The sequence below is a fragment of the Arctopsyche grandis genome, chromosome 11, assembly GCF_051622035.1.
Source record: "Arctopsyche grandis isolate Sample6627 chromosome 11, ASM5162203v2, whole genome shotgun sequence".
Classification (NCBI taxonomy): domain Eukaryota; kingdom Metazoa; phylum Arthropoda; class Insecta; order Trichoptera; family Hydropsychidae; genus Arctopsyche; species Arctopsyche grandis.
Genome location: NC_135365.1, coordinates 21,034,886 through 21,052,451, shown reverse-complemented (window position 1 = coordinate 21,052,451; position 17,566 = coordinate 21,034,886). Strand labels below are relative to the sequence as shown.

Here is a 17,566-nt window from a genome sequence, read left to right as displayed (position 1 = left end):
GTTCATCGCTCGATCGTAAAATGAACGAAATCCAGACGTGATGTCATCATGCAACTACGACACTTGACCTGAAGACAGACATCTACACACGACACGCATCGAGCCACAATGTATATAAACCAACGCACCAGCTCCAGACGCTAGAGTGAACCTCTGGAGTTCAGCCAGCTCACTTCTCCGAAGCTCAACTTCTTCATAAATACAATTATCATTGCAACAACTGAACATACATTATACAGTGATTCCATAGGCCAGGAATCGGTCGAAACCTATCACCCGCCCTATACTAAACATCTTTGATTTCACATTGTATTATGTATGTACATATATCAATCACTACACTAATAAATAAATGATCAAATACTCTTCAAACGATGAAAACATTATCTTCATGTTGGCACTATGTACTTTATTATTCTTATTCAAGAAACAGTTGTCATCTTGTATTATTTGACAGCTGTCACTTGAATCCTACTGACATGACTGACGCATGTCGGTTATGTCTGTCAAATGTACCAGATGGGGGCGCGCGCCCCCTTTTTCAAGGTCGATGCCCTACTCTAGCTCAGATGCTCACCTGCTTTCTAGACTTCGATGTAATTTTGCACACATAACCTCAATTTCTAACCAATACCTATCAATTATCTGAAAAATAAACACTTATTCTTTTAGATCGATCCCAACGATGGATTACCTTGTAATGTTTGCACTACATGCGCCGATGATGCTATTAGAGCATTTAACTTCAAAATAAAATGCCAAAAGTCTAACAATATCCTACGTGAACAGATAGTAAAAGATGAGTTTTCAAACTCGTACTGTGACGTGTCATTTGACACATTAGACATTCGTGAGAATTCTCCCGAAATATCGAACAAACTAGTTGATTGTGAATTTAAACTAAAATGCAAACGCTGCGACTTCCTCTACACTACAAAGACTGAATATAGCCAACACAGGAAACTAGTACATAAGAAAAGAAACAAACAGTACAATTTATACTCTGTGATTAAAACGAGCCGAGAGAAATTTTACATGTGTTCTAACTGCGATTATAAGACGGTATCAAAGCCTTCACTATCCACCCACATCAAAAGCCACTTCATCGAAAGGCCGTACAATTGCCATCATTGCAACTTTGGAACATACTTCAGAAGCAGTCTTTTAACCCACCTACGAATACACACAGGCGAGAAGCCGTTCATGTGCGATGTGTGTGACTGCCGTTTCAAGCAGCTCGCTCATTTGAAACAGCATCAGTTGACTCACTCGGAAGAGAGACCGTGGGCTTGCCGCGCTTGCAACTATCGAGCCAAGGCGAAGAAACACCTCACGATCCATCTCAGGATACACAACAAAGACGAGAAACCCTTCATGTGTGACCTGTGCTCGTTCACATGCTCGAGCAGTGTAAATCTAACGTCCCACAAGTTGAGCCACAGCGACGTAAAGCTGTTCAAGTGCGACATGTGCGAATATTCGACGAATTTCAAAAAAAATTTATCAGTACACGTTTTGAAACACACTGGTGTGAAGATGTTTCGATGCAATTTGTGCGAGTATAGAGGAGTTTGCGCACAGCATTTAAAGTCTCATATGATATCGCACTCGGACGAAAGGCCGTTCTCGTGTAAATTGTGTCCCCATCGTGCCAAGACCAATTCCATGTTGAGGAAACATATGAAAAAACATCTCAAATCCTAGTTTAGGCTGGGGGGTGTGTTGACCAGCGTCCCGGCGAAGTTTCTCTATTGTTCAGTATACAAGTATTATTATATGTACGGTGAAGGAGGTAGTTGCTCGACTTCGGAAGAGTGGACTGGCTGAACTCCAGAGGCTAGTGCACTGATGAGATCATGCTCCCGGTGATCCTCAAGGTCGTTTATCTTTTTTTTTTACCCTTGTGTGAATGAAGAGATTTCAGGAAAGATCGGCTCTGTATGCTTGTACAGGAACGCGATGATGCAATTGTACGACTTGTGTTTTATGGAGAAATAGATGAGATCATCAACCTCGATTCGAGACAGTACAAGCTGTGCTATATTCCTACACTAGGTTTCCATACATTTAATACTAACAAAACTTTTTTCAAATGAAATGGTTATGCTTTATTTACATTCAGCAACGTCTTTATGAGTGAATCATAATTTACTTTGATCCAAATTGTCAAAAAAGAAGCTCCAAACCAAATTGTTAGCATCTTGATATTATCGATTGTACGCTGGAGGAATGCCTACTCCGGTCCCGCTTCTTTTAAGTGCTGTGATAGACAGAATGAGTCCATGTCTCCTGACTTATTCAACCTGTATCCATATATGAACTCAGTTTTCGCCTTAGACAGACTAGAGTCAGATTCTTGAAATGTGCTAACTATATCAGCTATACGGATGATATGACAACTTCTCCATCAGCATTAAATAAGCTTCTGGAAGTTGGTTCGTGCTCTGCTACAGAATATAACACGAGTTCATCGGCGGTTTTGAGATTTCGGTACGGCAAAAGTCCTGATTCTGTACCCAATATCATATTGATAATACCATGCGGGAAGTTAAGTACCTGAGACACCTATTGACTGAAACCTGTCCGATGATTCTGACAAGAAATGCAAAGAATAGCGTTGTGCGTATGAGAAAATATGCTGGCAAGACGTTTCCACCATTGCAGTACAGATGAGATTTTTTTTGTCTTTACACTGGAGAACTCTAGACGAGATTAAGACAGGATGTGATGAAGAGGATGAGTGTTCAATATAAATTCTACCATGCTCTCTTTAGGCTACTAATGGATGCAACGCGTCGCAGATGTTTGAGCAATTTGGAGCCATTCTCGGGATGAGGGTGACCTCCCTACGTTATCGTCAAATTGTATTTTTGCTGACATGGCTACTCATTTCTATTCATCTACATATATTGTATATTCAATGTATAGAACTGCGTCACTGACTGTCATAAATTATTTATTTATTATACTATTTATTTATATGGACGATAAGGAAACTATTCTTCCTATCGTCTGGAATAAAAAATATTATTATATTATGAATACTAGTAGATTTAAATCGAGGATCAAATTGGACAGCATGATTACCGAATTTTAATATCATGTGGGGACATGGTCGAGTTTGGGTCGCCATCTTGTCAGTTGGGACTGATTCAAGCTACTACTTTACTTTCTTCCCGTCCGTCATATTTAAAAGTTTACAAACATTGCTTTTCTGTAATCCTATCTTCCCTGGAGTAAGTATTATATATATAAAATAAAAATAAGCTGTAGCATAATGATAATCGGAGAGAGCTAGTCATTTTTTTATATAAACAGTAGTAGTAGGAGTTTACACTAAGTGTCTCCATCAACTCTCTAATAGTATTTACTAGAAGTTTTAAGTAAAATTAGGTTAATCCTTACTGTAACTTTTAAATAAAGACAAATAATTGATTTATAAAAATGGATAGCAAATAAACAAGTGAAGCTATGTATGTAATTAAAGATGACTTTTATATGAATTGTACAAATATTGAAAGTAATTTACTATTAAAAATTAACTTTTTACTACATAGGTTAATATTTTGCATAATAAAATGATTTTTGATTGAAACATTCATGAGAAATGTTAGTATAATAAAAAAAAATGTGATATTCAGTTCCTATTTTTATTATTTGTATGCAATGGCGCATTAATTAAAATAATTTTTGTATCGGTGATGCGAGTGTGTGTTCCAATATTTTTTTATTTTATATTATATGCAAATAAAGTAATCTCAATACAATATGTAAATGAAGATGTTTTATTTTTGCCTTTTTCTTGTAGATTGGTCCTTCTGTACTTCTTTTTAAATGTGGCAGTCTCATTCAAAAGGTGATGGTCTTGCTTAAAAACTATGTATGTATGTTGGGTCGGGGTGTGTCGAATGAAAATCGGCATAAAGTTGATAATAATATATTTTATTACCGAGAAATAAAAACATTTATACAACACACAAAAAAACAAATGGCGATCATTTGTGCACCATGTGTTATTTAATGCGAACAACTGACTCAAGTCGCACGTTAAATATTCTTTATATTTTTTTTGGCCTTATATTGATTACAAATTATTTTTGTATATATTTATAAATTTATATATAAATTTTCAATTTTAATATTATTTGTAAATCATTAAATTACTCACTAATAAATATATATATTTATATATATATATATAAATTTATGTAAACTTCAATGATACAACATTTACTCACGAGTATAACTAATGCTACATGTTTTCAGATCTAAATTTATTCTTTCACTTAATAAATTAAGAGTATTTGAACTTTGATAAGCATGTTCAGATCTAATAATTAAAATTTCGAGATTTTATGTGTATATGTATGTATATATAAAGACATGTATTTTTAATATTTATGTACAATAATGAGAAAAATGTGTAATACAGATTGTTCACAAGAGATTACTGATATTTTAAATATAATATTTATATCTATAAAAAGACAATCGTAAAAATATCAAAATACAATAATAAAGGCACCAAAAAAGGCCGCATATTTCATATGAAATCGTTTTTTTTAATACTGATTTTTTTTTCTTATTCGAAATATAAGTCTTCTGATGTGAAAATCTGCTAATATATGTATGTATATAAAATATATTTAGAAATAATATTTCGCACGTTCCTCCAACTAATTTTTCTTTTTTTTTTTTACTACTTTTCGCTTTCATGTGTAAAGAATAATATAAGGATTTTTGTACTCGATTTGTTGTGTTGTTTTTTTTTTTTGTGCATTCGTTTAATAACTTTAGGTGTTCAATGTGCAGAGAAAAAAGATTGATTGATTCGTTAATGAATGACTGTTGTTAAAATTACTTATTTCATAAGTTATGGTTATATTTTTTTAAAGTTATATTAAGTTAAGTTAGACCTGAACATAAAAAATAAAGCACATGCATCGATAGCTTTGGTGTAGTGATTGTGAATAAATACTCCTAAAACGGTCTAACACATGAGAAAACATGTACGTGAATTATTAGCCCGCACCATATTTAATCTTAAATTCTACTAAAAAAAAAAGTAAAAACAAATATCCAACGGTTACATTGAAATTTATAGCACGACAATGATTATACTCCGCATAAGGACCAACTTCAAAAACAAATCTACCGTCATATGTCGTCAGAAAACCTTAATAATATTCATAAGATTGTTAAAAATACTCTCAACATTCCATTATACAGATTTATGAATAAAAAATACAAATCATACATATGTTTCGAGGTCGTTCCATATGCGGAATAAATCCAAATATTTTAATTTAAAAAAAAAATGCAACAAAATCAGTTACTTTTCGTATTAATCAGAAATACATGTGATCCTACTTATTATTAAGTACCTCAATTTAACATTATCGAGGGTCAACACATGAACACTATGCCGTCAAATATTACAATAATACAAAGTGGATGTGCATTACCTCTACAAGTCAAAAAGTATATTGGACGGGTATAAAATTAAGAAAATTTATATCATTTCGGTATTAAATCACAAAAAAAAAAAATGTAGCGGTAAGTAACTGGCCTGACGGATTCCTTAAGCGAAAAAAACCATTAATGATAACATCCACTATGCTTAGAAAATATAATCCGATCGAATATATATTAAAAAAAAAACGTAATCGAGGTACGCAAATGGCACAATTTAACATAAGGGATTACAACAGCTTAACGATTCTTAAATAAATATATCAAAAAAGTGGGAAAGAATAAAAATAAATGAATTGACTCGTTGTTTAGCTCCCACTATAAAATAACAACACATAAACTTATACATTGAACGCCGACTGCAATAGCAATGCAACTCAAAAAAGTCAAATTTACATCACATAAGATTGAAACACACGTAATTTTACAACGAGGCGTCGTAAAATTGCACGACTTCAATGAAACACTACCTATTATTGCATCTACATATTGTAATCTTTCGAGTTGGACCACTATTGCATAGCATGAACAAACGTATATAATATATAAAGTAAATACGAATATGTAAATTGATATCTTGATATTATAAAAAAAACGAGATTCATTAAAAAAATGCACATATATGTATAATTTAAAACAAATTTAAAGATATCAACAATATAGTAATTCCTTCAATATTTTATATTAAAAAAAGAGACGGGTTGAAGTCTTCCTTTTAGAAATAAAATAAATATGTATTTAACAAAAAAGAAAATCAGCACCGAGCTATATAGAAAAAAATATAATTTATATATGATTCAATGCAATGACACATTCCCGTAGTTTATCTTTTCAATGTTAGATACAATCTCCTTTAGAATCCATTGTTTTCAAGTGAAATATATATATGTATGTACATTGATTAGGGGCATAACTTTAAAGTTGCTATTATAATATATTATAGTTATGACACCGGTTACAATTTACAATGCAATGGTTAAAATAGATATATGTATATAATATATAATAATAAAAATAATAATAATATAATCATGTTAAGAGATGTTAAAACATGGGGAATGTGTATGTAGCAAAAATGTGTAAATACTGCATTTTAATATAATATAAATATAAAGCAATACGTGAATAAATAATGAAATTTAGTAGCTTTTTTGTTTGTTTGTTTAAACACGTTATTCGAATAATGGAAACTTGTCGATAATGTTTATTAAATATATGTATGTTATATATATTAAAAAAAAATACTATATTACGGAAACTAAGGCACATTTTTTCACTATATTTACTCTTATAAACTCGGCAATAATGCAACAACCATATTATTATTAATTAATAATGTAGTGGTTTTTTTTTTTTAACAATTTTTTTTACGAATACTGATAATAATCATTTGTCAATAGATAACAAAATATTGCGATATTAAATAATTTTAATAATGTTAAAAATAAGAAAATAAAAGCTCGTTTGAGCCGCCCACTGCAACAACCACTCTTTTTTTTTTGTATTCTATGGCAAACTGCACGTTTCCTTCATTTGAAACCATGTATAATATAGTACATAAAATGAATTGATTTTTTTTTAAGGACAGCACTTGAAAAATAATATATCAAAAAAGATAAACAAAAAAAAACACACAGTCCACAATTAAAACAAAAAAAATATATATGTATGACAAAGATTTTTTTACTAAAATAGTGTTTCTCAACCGTTTTAAATCATCATTCATACAACACTTGCTGTTTGAATAGTTTTATAAATAAATATATGAAGGATAACAACAAAAATTAAGTAAAAAAATGCAACAAAATTGATGTGCGGCAAATATTTTATTAAATAAAGAGAAACGCTCGATTAGTATAAATACGCCACATTTGATATATTGTCTTGTAAGTAAATAAATGAATTTAAAAGAAAAAAAATCAAGTGAACTACATAATTACAATGTGGTTAGAAAACAATATCATAAAAATACTATACGAAATAACAAATGAAGAAACATAAACAAATATATGATTCTGATTGGATTTATGTTACATATATTGTATATATATGTATGTATATATATTATGTAAAGGGACATCCCAAAAAATAATATACAAAATAAAGTGTGTGAAAGATGGCTTTCGTGCAGGTTTTCTACAAAATTAATCAATTAATCAAAATTTGAGCACTAAAATTACGATACAAAGTTAATGCTGTGTGTCTGTGTGTGTGTGTGTGTGTGTGTGTGTGTGACAATAGCGGGCAGTTACAGATGATTGAAGCTACAGTTACAGATAAATGTACATGTATACGTAGGTACTGGAGACAGGGGGTGGCTGCAGGCGGCCGCCCGCTGCTGTTTGCTGTTAGTCCCGCGCCGCCGGTTAGCACTCCAAGCCTAGCCAGGGTTAACGAGAAGAGAGAAAACAGAATGTTAGTATCGACCAAAACGTAAACGGGTACAACTAGTCCGTGGGACGCTATCGGGCATTCACAAAAAACACTCTTTTGTGGGTGTGGCGCGCACTCGTCAACAAAAAGGACATGGCACTAGGTGCGCACCGTTACGTTTCAATCATTGCGCTGCGCTTTTTTTTAATACTTTCTTTGCATTTGTTAGGTATTATGAGTAGATAAACGCGAGCGGTTAATGCCCAAAACAATTGATTAAAAAACTATACCCTAGTTGTTGGTAGTTTGGTGTTAATGCCCGATAGTTCCCCAACGGCCGCAAGCAGGACGCTCGCTCGGTCAGCATGCAAACGTCTCGAAATATGGGGATGGTGAGGTTATTTCGATTTGCATATTGACCGACGCTCGATAAATTATGTATATGTACAGTTAGCATAATCAGCGAGACGCGATATTGTGAAATTATAATAAAATAATAAAAATAAATAATGCACGCCTCGCCGAGGAACTTGGCCTTGTGGAGCTTGTGGCGTTAGTTTGGTTTTAGTCTAACTATATATATATATATAGCAATATATAAATAAATAAATAGTCCCGACCTTTCGGCCAAAATTAATAATGTTACTAAGACTGAGATTTGATGCACAAGTTATGAAACCATTCCAGTTGTTAATGAGAACAGTACAATGTGTATTTCAAATAAATAAATAAATAATAATAAATAAAATAAAAAAAAGTATGGTGCAAAAATGAACTAAATAAAAAAATAAGTCACTTGGATTCCAATAAATTTATTTAACTTTATTTCATCATCATTCGTCAAAATATATATATATATATATATATATATATATATATATATATATATATATATATATATATATATATATATATATATATATATATATATATATATATATATATATTATATATGTATATAGCACCTTGTACAAATAATTTAAACATTTAATTATTAAATCTCAGATAAAATCTCAACACAGCTTTTATATTTCATAATTTTTCAAAAAAAAGATCCCGCAAAAAGAAAAAAATACTTACTGTGAAATGATTTCGCTTCTAATGATAAATAAAAATCATCTAAATACAAAAAAAGTATTCTGAATTATAAAAAATCAACTTTCCAATGCTACGAGATCAAATTGGCAGTGTATATGTAAGCGCGGATTTGATTTCGGTTTCAGCTCCGATTTGATGTGTTCCGACGTTTACTATATATGGTATATATGTATATGAAGAGTTTTCACTTACGTTTCGGACATCAGCTGTAAAATTTTAAGCGTGCAATGATATAACAAATAATAACAATGCCTTTTTGAATGATCAAATAAAACGGGTGCGGTAGAAGCGAGAACAGTTCACAGCGTAATCTATCAAAAATCACAAGTTAAAGCTATACAGTTTCCACAAAGGCTCAAGTCATGTCATATAAATTATAAAACCTATATAAATTACAAATAGTAGAAAAATACTAAAAAGTATAGAAGGTATTCAGCTTATCGACTACAGTAAAAATAACTTATATATTAAAAACGATTATCGTTTTTTTTTTATTCTTTTACTTTTTGATAATATACTGAAATACAGTCGTTCCAGAAAAAATAATAAATAAAAAATAAAACCTGGAACTAAAAATGGCACACAGAAAGAAGGACTTCACAACCTTTCATAGCTCAAAAAAAAAAAAAGTCAAACATAAGTCTAAAAATATGTACTTTTATGGCAAATTTCAGATGCTTTCGCAATGTTAAAAATAATTCAATTTATGCAACAATAAAATAATACTGTATTAAATTATATAAAGGAGCTTTATCAATTCCTTTATACAAAAAAAACATAAGGTGAATCAGAATCATACTACCAGTGTTGATTGCTGACCAAATACTGAAAAAGTAGCTAACATATATTATTAATTAAGTAGATATAATACTATAAAAGACAACTTTCTTCTAATGTAAAGTACGTTTGAAGTGAGACGTGCGGACGTTCAGAACAAAACGTTACGAAAGCATCCAGACAGATCAAAATATTGTACAACTTTCAACGCTTGTATATATTATATTATGTATTACACAATAGTCCTTCCTTCTAACATGTAACGTTGTAAAATAATGCTAGAAAATCAACAATTGTTTTAAGATCATTGAAAATGCAGCCGTGATGCATTCACTCACCGTCCTAACAAAATGCTGAATAATATCTATGTATAGTGATATATAATATAAAAAAAAAACAACAACATACATAAAAAAGAAAAAGAATGATAGTAAGAAGACAGATAGATATAAAGCTCACCTCGCGGGGTTTTATAAAGGTGTCATCATCGTTAAGAGAGAGCCCCGGCCCGTTGATAGGGGTGGTCGCGCACCTGTGCCAGGTGACGTCGGCCCGCGCCCGCACGAGCCCCCGCAACACCTACTACATCAACGTAAAGCGGTCATTTCACCTCATCCAAACAGTATTTTACAGCCCCGTACAAGATATAATAAGTCTCGAGCTCGCTATTGTTCAGCTCACTCTCGGACGTATCCCCGTCAAGCTCAAAAAACAATGAAACAAGCATAGTGAAAATGAGACAAAGCAAATAATCGACGATGCATCGATCCGAGGAACAGCAGAGCATAGTCGTTTTCATTGTATTTTGACATGTATGAAATAAATTTGAAAATTGCACTGATGGTATGTATATCATATATATATATGTATATCTTCTAAAAAATACGGCTCGGAACCAAAACACACCTATTAAAATATAAAACTGAATACATATATTATTTAAAAATATCACTTGTCCATTCTACTCTAGGGCTATGTATATTTTAAACGTAATATATTACTATAATAATAATAATAATAATCATAATAATAATAATAATAATAATGCAAAGGAATTAAATTCCTTTTAATAATTGCAAACACAATATAAAAAATTTGGTTTTGTGTGCGTGTAAAATGTGAAATTGTAATTTAATAAGAAAAAAATAAGAAAATTTCATGTCATGGATTATTAAAGAAGATAAAAAATTCTGATATTATAATACTGATATATCGTTTGGACCTCAAAAAAAGGCTGCACCATTTTCAAAGACATAATTGAGTAAATAAAAATAATCACATTTCAAAAAATACAAATAAATATTTCTGGTAAGTTCAAATATACATATTTAATAATAATAAAAATCTATTGAATGCTTTGACACAATATATATATGTATACATAATAATATAAATTATCATAATATTTTCCATCAATAATTTACTTCTTGAAAACACTAAAAAATATTTACATTACAATATATTATTATATCAGTATATATATATGTATATATGTATGTATATATATATATAAAATGACTTAATTTGAAACTGGTATATATTCCCATGATAAAATCATGATTTTTTTTGTTTTTTCTTTGTTTAAAACTAAAAATCTTAATAATAAATAAAAGCTTTTAAGCAAAACAACAAAAAGGAATAACAGTAAAATATCAGAACTACTCGTATATATATTTATAATATTATTTTGTGGACGTAATACCCGTGGCGTAATTATTCAACTCCGCAAACGAACCTTTCAAAATTAAAAAAAAACACATAACAATAGAGACCTGAGTCGTCGTTGTCAGTCGTTCTGTTTATGGCCATCGGTGCTTTTATATTATAGTAAAAATTTTAAACATTACACAAAATAATCAACCGATTTACTGTTAAGTTCACATCGTCGTCGTTTAAATTTCACAACGGAACCGAATACTGATCTACTAATCATTCTAAATATAAAATACTCGTCTAAATACATTATATAGGCAAAAATTTATATATAATACTAGTGTTTTCTTTTTTAATTCTGAATTGAAAGTATATAGTGCAAAACTGTATAAGATTAAACGCTAAGTATCTACAGTTCTGAAACTCTTCAGTCATTCCTTAATTAAATGCATATTCATTTTATTCTTTTTTCATAATAAAATAGTATCATTTTTAATACTCTACATATTGGCGATTTGCAACATACAATTTACTTATAAAAATACGAATATTGCCTTTTTTTTTCTATTTTTCACTTACCTACCTAAATAAAGTAATATCTAAAAGAATGGCTCTATTTCAAGACGCTGAGAGTGCATCATAGGTACTTTATTCTCACTTACTGTATATGTATTTTGATAATACACGCTTGCAATTTCAATATTAGTGCTGATGTTAATTATTGTTATTAAATCAAAAGGCACAGCTTGTTAATAGTCAAGAAAAAACTTCATATTGGTCCCTCGCATTTTGTTCGAAAAAAAATTCTATACATTTATTAGAGATTAGCACCCAGGGCAAAGAAACTAAATATGATTTTTTTTTACTAAATTCAATCCTATTCGTACGCAAAAAAAATACCAAAGGACTAAAACACTTCGTTTACCCCGAATTTGAAAAATAAAAACCACTGTTAAAAAATCATATATGTGTAAAACACGGCTATCATTAGAGAGGAATAAACTGGATGTGTTGTTACAAACAATTTGATTAGTATTATTACAAGCGAGGATCCATTATTCAGTATACAACCGGATAGGGGGAGTGAAACACGGGACTAAGTCTAATCCTAAAAGAATGGTAAGCGTCGAAGAGGGGGTCTCGCAGACCCGCATCCTTCGAGAGCCACCACCGATTTAAACACTATTAAAAATATATATATATATAAGATGTAATTTGACTACGCATCTTCTAACTACACATATATCGAAGATCAACACGATTCGAAAGTATATATGTACGAGCAAAACAAAAAATTTGTCTTAAAATCAACGTATAATAATACTATACAATATATTCACTCAATTTCTATTTAGGTATAAATAAAAAATATATAAATTGTGATTGTGACGTTTTTTTTCTACGATGTGGCTATTTATACGTGATGAATCGAGTACACAAACTGCATATCCAAATATATGCAATATGGCTATTTATATATTAAATTTGAAGGCATAACTACAAGGGATTCTATATTTGGCATTCTTGTTGAAAGTTTTGATGTATGGCGCACTAAAAATTTTGGCATTTGCCCAAAACGTCAACGCCATTTTGGTTATAAATACTGATCAAAGGCATTCAAAGTTACTGACCCATTAACCCTTTGCCCGCGGCAATAAATATAGCGAACAAGCCCTGTACGCGGCACCTTTTTCGCGAATTTGGCAATCGAGTTTTCGACCTTAAATACAGATTTGAATGTTTACTCAAGTAACCAGATATGTTAATTAATACATAAAGTATTATTTTAAACAATAAAATACATAATATATCTCGTAGTTTTGGATTAATTGTCAAATAATCATTCTTCATAATTGTATGAAGACGTGACGTCACATAAACGAGGTTTCAGTATGGTTCGACAAAAAACTAATTTTGACAGGTATATATTCATTTTAAGCAAATTTAATAGACGGCATTCAACTCTAAGTGGTATATTCAACCAATTTTGAACCTTAAAATAGTTGAAATAGGCGCATATAAGCCTCAAAATCCCGTGCAAAGTTCAGAAATTCTATGGAAGACAGCCGCGCTACAGACTTGTCGCCCAAAGCTACCATAGAAGACGGCCCCCGGGCAAACGGTTAAATATGAGACGTATACACAGATCAAATACACTAAATGTACGTCAATTGCGAATAAATAATCAAAGATGTATTATACACATAGAATGTACATATATAAAAATAGCCACATCTTTTTTATTATAAACTCAATTGCATGTTTGCAAATATATTTTTTTAAATACTATATATATATATATATATAAACGCACAAACACAACAATAAGTTGTGAACAATGGATTTCAGATAAAAGCTTACAATAAATAAAAACTAGCACATTTCAAGAGAAAAAACTTTTTCTTTCCTACTAGCGTGTACGAGCGTACGGACATAGGCACGCACTCGACAACTAATTTTAATAAAAGTGATCCTGTAAAGCAGGCATTTGATAATCGCATCCTCGTAAACAATGTATGTATATAATAATCTATGTACTAAAGAACTTTTGATAATAAACGTTGAAGCGTTAAAGATATCCACTAGTGAGCAGCGTCTGGTGGACACACGTCAGTATGATGGATACGAAAACGAGTAGTGGCGAATGGTGAATGGTGTAGCTGTTGAGATAAGTAGGAATTCAGAGATGGTGGCCAGTGTCAAAACCCGGCTAGCAGGTATCTGGTTGCTGCAAACCCACACAAACATTCAGCAAAACAGAACAGTAAAACATTTACATATGTATATATTTCATATTTACAAAAGGTCCTTATTTATTCACTCATAATAAGAAAATATAATAATAACTACCCTTTGAAAAGTTTCATTGAATATACTTCAGTTTAATTATTGTTAAATAAGAACCCAATGTAAATACTCATACAAGTACAGTCAAGCTAGTTTATTATATCAGCAGATTTCAATTATTATTTGCTTATTTAGAAGAATTATTTATAATAATAATAAAAAATAAACAAGTTTGACTGTACTTAATTAAATGTATAATACAAAAGCTCTTACATTGTTATATACAAAAATAAAATTAGGTATGACAGCAGTTTGCAGATTTAATCTGCATAATATATATATAGCTTTGCGTCAAATTTTTATACTGCGTTAATTTTAAACTGAAGAACTTTTGTTAAGTACGTTTAAATATAAGTTAGCACAATAGGAAATAACCCGTTTTCCATATGAAAAAATTAATATAAAAAAGAATTAGTATTATATAACACATTAGATAAAAAAAAACGTTATACTATGTAGAGACGTTTCGATTTAAAGCATTCAACCCGATCGATTCAAAATTCATTTTTACAAATTTAATTTAATCTCAGGTATATAGCACCTGTGATTATTATTTTTTATATATATAATATTGTATATAAAATTTACAACTTCATAAATAATGACTTTTATAAACTGACATTAAAAATTTATAATAATTAATACCATGTGTGTATAAATATTTTCACATAGAAAATAATGTTTTACAATACAATAAAACAGAAATGATCGAAGATCTTTGGAGATATGTATGTAGTAGACACTTTAGAATGGGCAAGTGACAAAATACCAAAATAAATAGAAAAAAATCTTATAATAAACCATTACAGTTACCATCAAATAATTGATTATATACCTATTATAAAAATCACAAAATAAATATTGCTGCTTTAATGAAATAGAATTATTAAACATAATTAATATATTAAAAATTATTTCATCGCCCAAAATAAATGTAATTTTATATTTGCTTCACTAAAAATCAATGGTTATACTTAAATGTCAATACAGAAACAAAATTTACATGACATTTTACTGAAAATGAAATAGATGCAAAAATAAGATTAAGAATTTATATCCTTAACCCTTTGCCCGCGGCAATAAATATAGCGAACAAGCTCTGTATGCAGCACCTTTTTCGCGAATTTGGCAATCGAGTTATCGAACATAAATACAGATTTTAATATTTACTCAAGCAACCAGATATGTTGATTAACACAAAGTATTATTTTAAACAATAAAATACATAATATATCTCGTAGTTTTGGATTAATTGTCAAATAATCATTCTTCATAATTGTATGAAGACGTGACGTCACATAAACGAGATTTCAGTATGGTTCCACAAAAAACTAATTTTGACTGGTATATATTCTTTTTAAGCAAATTGAATAGATGGCATTCAACTCTCAGTAATATATTCAACCAATTTTGAACCGTAAAACAGTTGAAATAGGCGCATATAAGGCTCAAAATCCGGTGCAAAGTTCAGAAATTCTATGGAAGACAGCGGCGCTACAGACTTGTCGACCAAAGCTTCCATAGAAGACGGCCGCGGGCAAACGGTTAAGAAGAAATTCGTCATAAAAGGTGTATAGATTTCAAACGAGATCAATCTGCATCATGCAATTCAATTCCGAAACTGTTCATCGGTTGAGCACACAATTATAAGAAAGGAATGTCCGCATTTAGTATAACCACTTTCGCATGTACAAATTTACATTTATTTCGAACAATCTATAGATATATATATGTAAGATATGTGTGTATTTTGTTAATAATTGTGTTGATGTCACCGTGCGAACAACCCACCCGTGTGATCAGCCGCCGCAGCGTACTCCGCAGACAGCAGAGGATTGGCCGCTAGGGCTGCGTAATTTGCGGCCGCATAGTCGTATGGCCCCGCGTATATGATCTGGTGATCCAACGGCGAGGGGTGGTGAGCGGGGTGCGTGGCGTGCTGGGGTGGTTGGGCTGCTGACTGTGCGGCTGGAAGTCTCGGAGACAAGAGAAGGGGCGCCCCCAATGGTCCCGACGTTGGCGTTCTCAGCGCTCCGAGGGCTGTCGGCAGTCCAAGCACCCGCTGTGTCTCCGCCGATGCCGCTGTTAAACGCCTCCACTCCTCATCGCAGGCTATATAGGATAATTTTAACATTCAAATGAAAGCTCTCTGGATATGTAAATATTATTATTTATATAATAATAATGGTTGTGGCTATTTGCAGGTACTATATCTGCGACAGGCGCAAAGTCTTCTGCGCATGCGCGTGAACTATCACTGTCAGCGTGTTTACTGATAAAATTTTGTTTTAAACCTCTTAAAATTTAGTTCGAACTCGTAAAGTGACGTAGTATGAAAGATTGATTAAACAAGTCTAGCATACATTAAATGTAAGAAATTATAATCAGATTCGCACGCAAGTTCACGCGCATGCGCAGAAGGCTTTGCGCCTGTCGCAGATATAGTATAGTACCTGCAAATAGCCACAACCAATAATAATTCATATTTGAATGCTACAAATTTGAATTTTCTATTGTATAAATAAGATTGTTAATTTGACATTAAAAAAATTTACTTATAGTTTAAAAATCATTTAATAAAATTTACCAAACAATACTAACTCTCCCCATAATAAAAATTAGGCCAGCCAACTTAAATATGCAACTTTTCAAAGTAAAACTAGTCATTGGCCACTTTAGAACGGCCAACGACTAATTTATTTGGAATTTTTTGCTTTATAATTGGCCAATCGATCTATAGTAGTTGGCCCAATAGATTCTATAGTTAAAAATTACATTTGTGGAACATTTTGCATCCAAAATGGTAATCTTGTTCACTACTAATCGATAAACGGTTCGGTGATTATTCCGCAAAAAGCGATCACGGAACATCTGGCACCCAAAAAGTCCATCAATCGTAAGCTATCCACGCGAAATACTATACTAACGAGAACTCGAGTGCCAGATATTCCGTGATCGAGATTTTATTGACTTGCGCGAGATTGCTTTTTCCGAAATAATCTGTTTACTGATAATACATAGAGTTTGATTTTTATTTTTATTTTAAAATCCAAATAAACCAGACAATTTCTACGGTCTATGTGTAATATAGAAACAAGTGATTTTTAAATACTACATTAATGGAAAAAGTTGGCAAACCTAATTGATATTGTAGCAAAATTTTGATTCTAAAATATACATAACCTCAAACTCAATGTTTATAAATTTTCAAATATACAAAAAATATTCTTTACGTATCAACTAGTAAACAAATATATAAAAAGTTAGTCATAATTATTAATAAACATATTAGTCAGATAAATGGATATGATAAATTGAAATATGTATTGGAAATATGTAGATGAAT

General features: G+C 31.1%; 2 protein-coding genes across 8 annotated transcripts in view; one reads left to right on the top strand and one right to left on the bottom strand.

Moving 5' to 3' along the window:
- The first annotated feature begins 465 nt into the window (after nt 1–465).
- On the top strand, nt 466–3,772 carry LOC143919049 (uncharacterized). The gene is made up of 2 exons (XM_077441231.1): nt 466–596; nt 673–3,772. Exons 1-2 carry the CDS (start codon nt 480–482, stop codon nt 1,702–1,704), a joined length of 1,149 nt encoding a protein of 382 aa, XP_077297357.1. The 5' UTR covers nt 466–479; the 3' UTR covers nt 1,705–3,772.
- A 2,865-nt stretch (nt 3,773–6,637) lies between these two features.
- how (protein held out wings) overlaps nt 6,638–17,566 on the bottom strand; it is a 153,936-nt gene continuing 143,007 nt past the window's right edge. For 3 of the 7 annotated variants that reach the window (XM_077440959.1, XM_077440960.1, XM_077440964.1), the window contains 3 exons: nt 16,012–16,332; nt 10,180–10,299; nt 6,638–7,852 (listed from right to left, as the gene is read on the bottom strand). In XM_077440959.1, the coding sequence (XP_077297085.1) occupies nt 10,211–10,299; nt 16,012–16,332 (410 nt within the window). In that variant the 3' untranslated portion in view covers nt 6,638–7,852; nt 10,180–10,210. Of the gene's footprint in view, nt 7,853–10,179; nt 10,303–13,311; nt 14,102–15,991; nt 16,333–17,566 lie in introns of those variants that run through there. The other 4 variants (XM_077440958.1, XM_077440963.1, XM_077440961.1 and 1 more) reach the window with 3 other exon arrangements.